This window comes from Chaetura pelagica, unplaced genomic scaffold, assembly GCF_000747805.2.
Source record: "Chaetura pelagica isolate M959 unplaced genomic scaffold, ChaPel_1.0 scaffold142, whole genome shotgun sequence".
Taxonomy (NCBI): Eukaryota; Metazoa; Chordata; class Aves; order Apodiformes; family Apodidae; genus Chaetura; species Chaetura pelagica.
Window position 1 is genome coordinate 13,105,584 of NW_009952973.1, and position 2,796 is coordinate 13,108,379.

At 47.1% G+C, this 2,796-nt stretch overlaps 1 protein-coding gene across 1 annotated transcript in view; it reads left to right on the forward strand.

The window, feature by feature from the left end:
* The first annotated feature begins 435 nt into the window (after window positions 1-435).
* The window catches only part of ING2 (inhibitor of growth family, member 2), a 7,712-nt gene continuing 5,351 nt past the window's right edge, over window positions 436-2,796 (forward strand). Inside the window, exons 1-2 of the mRNA XM_009996014.1 lie at window positions 436-463; window positions 2,458-2,703. Of these exons, the coding sequence (XP_009994316.1) occupies window positions 436-463; window positions 2,458-2,703 (274 nt within the window). The remainder of the gene's footprint in view (window positions 464-2,457; window positions 2,704-2,796) is intronic.

Genomic DNA, 2,796 nt, shown 5'->3' on the forward strand with positions numbered 1-2,796 from the left:
GGCTGTTTCTTCACAGGGCATATGTAGTTTCTTGTTAAAAAAAAAAAAAAAAAAAAAAAAGTGATGCCAAAATGTTATTTTAAACTTAACATTTAATTGCATTAACATTTAATTTTAAATAATGATCAAGTTAATGAAAAAATGTGCTTTATTTTTCTGCTCTGTAGGGGAAATCTCTATTTCTCAGCTTTATTTGTTCATGGGATAGCAGAACGATACAGCCATTTAAACTTCCTATAAGCAGAAACACAATCCCTCAAAACAGCCAACATCTAAAGAATATTTTATCACTTATATTAATCCAGTTCCTTTTGCCCTGGTATACAGGTAGTGCTTTTTTGCCTGTATAGTAAGTGTTGTTTATTGATATTATATGAAAGAATTCAACTGATGAGGCTTCAGTTGCTCATAAGTGACAGCAATGAACACTACACGATGAAGTTTACTGCCAGTGGAAGTAAAGGTAACTAGGTTATTTTCACTTTCTAAATCTATTTGTGCAAAAATTATATAAGTAGCATAAAATTATCTGAGGCTTAGCTTTGATAATCTGAGCTGTCACAATATGCAAAATAGAAGCAGCTGTTTTTACTGTCGCTAGGGATTTTAAGACGAGGTTCTCTTAAGGACATGAACACACTGAGTTGCAGACTTCTTGGTTTTTTGGCCAGTGACATCCACGTAATAAAGAATGTTTTGAAAGTACTGGAAGTACTTCCTACAACTTTGTTTCCCTTCATTTTTATGAACTTGCCAACACATTGTTGACGTGAGCAAGGCCACCTGTCTACAGATACAATTACTTAACATCTTAGATGTGGATGTATGAAAATCACTGTCATGTAGGATACTGGCTTTGCAGCTGCAAGAGTTGAAAGTTAAGAATGTGTTTAAATATTTTCATGAACTGAGGTCTTAAGAAAATAGTACTTGCAGACTGCCATCATGTGAGATGCTGATCTGCAGGCTGGTCAAAGTCAGCAAGGTTCAACACACCAATTTTGCTGCAGGACTAGACATGGAGGCTTTTGGCACAGATCATGTATTCACAGAATAGTATTAAAAAAGGCAGGCTGGAATAGATCCTCTGGATGCCATCAAAGCAGAGCAAGCTTCACACAGATCAGATTGTGTCAGGTCTCATGCAGTTAGGCTCTGAAAATGATGCATATACATTTTATTGCATTCAAATGTGAGTTTGATGGGTGGACTGCTCAGTGGATAAGGAACTGGCTAGATGGTCGTGTCCAGAGGATAGTGGTCAATGGCTCTAAGTCCAGATGGAAAACAGTGACAAGTGGTGCCCCTCAGGGGTCAGTTCTGAGCCTAGTGTTGTACAACATCTTCATTAACGATATTGACGGTGGCACTGAGAGCACCCTCGGCAAGTTTGCTGATGACACCAAGCTGGGTGGAGAGGTCGATATGCCAGAGGGATGGGATGCCATCCAGAGGGACCTGGACAAGCTAGAGAAGTGGGCCCAGGTAAACCTCATGAGGTTCAACAAGGCCAAGTACAGGGTCCTGCACCTGGGCCGAGGTAACCCAAGACAAGAATACAAGGTGGGGGAGGTCACACTAGAGAGCAGCCCTGTAGAAATGGACCTGGGGGTACTAGTGGATCAAAACCTGGACACGAGCCACCAATGTGCAGTTGCAGCCCAGAAGGCCAACTCCATCCTGGGCTGCATCAGAAGTGTGGCCAGCAGATCAAGAGAGCTGATTCTGCCCCTCTACTCTGCCCTGGTAAGACCTCACCTAGATACTGTGTCCAGCTCTGGTGCCCCCAGCATAAGAAAGATGTGGATCTGTTGGAACATGTCAAGAAGGGCTACAAAAATGATCCGAGGGCTGAAGCACCTCTCATATGAGGGCAGGCTGAGGGAGCTGGGGTTGTTCAGCCTGAAGAGAAGGCTCTGGGAGGACCTAACAGTGGCCTTACAGTACCTGAATGGGGCCTGCAGGAAAGATGGGGAGGGTCTTTCTACAGGGGCTTGCAGTGAGAGGACAAGGGGTAGTGGTTTTAAGCTGAAAGACAGAGAGATTTAGGGTAGAGATCAGGCATAAATTCTTCAGTGTAAGGGTGGTGAGACACTGGAACAGGCTGCCCAGAGATGCTGTGGGAGCTCCACCCCTGGAGGTGCTCAAGGGCAGGCTGGATGGGGCTCTGAGCAGCCTGTTCCAGTGGGAGGTGTCCCTGCCCGTGCAGGGGAGTTGGAACTCGATGATCTTTAAGGTCCCTTCCAACTCAAAATTCTACGATTCTGTATAAAACTTACTTGCACTCCCATGAAACAGAAAGCCTCCGAGAAGCTGTGATTCTGGAGATTTAGGGCTATCCGTGCTGACAGGTTACTTTGTATGCCATGATATGATAGGAAAATGAACGGACAGTGCGAGCAGGACAGTTTCAGCACCGAATGCAAAACTCCTGCACTATTCTGCTTGCTCAAACAGCTTTTGTACGACCTCCGGAAAACGTGGGAAGGTTCAGGATTACGACCGAAAACACGGCGCGGGGTTTCACAGGGCGCAAGAGCAGCAAGACACGGCAGCCGCAGCGTGTCCTCGGGATCAGCTCCTCAGCTTCCCCGGGGACAGGGGCCGCTTCGGGCGGTGCAGATGAACACGGCGGGACGGGACGGGCCGAACGAAGCCGGGCGCCCAGCAGCGCTCAGGAACACCCCCCGGAGAGCAGGGCGGGCACGCCCGGGGGACACGCGTGGATCTCCTCTTCCCTGAGGCACCCGCGGTCCTCGGGACGAGGGGGCAGTGCCCGCTCCCCCCCGCCAACAA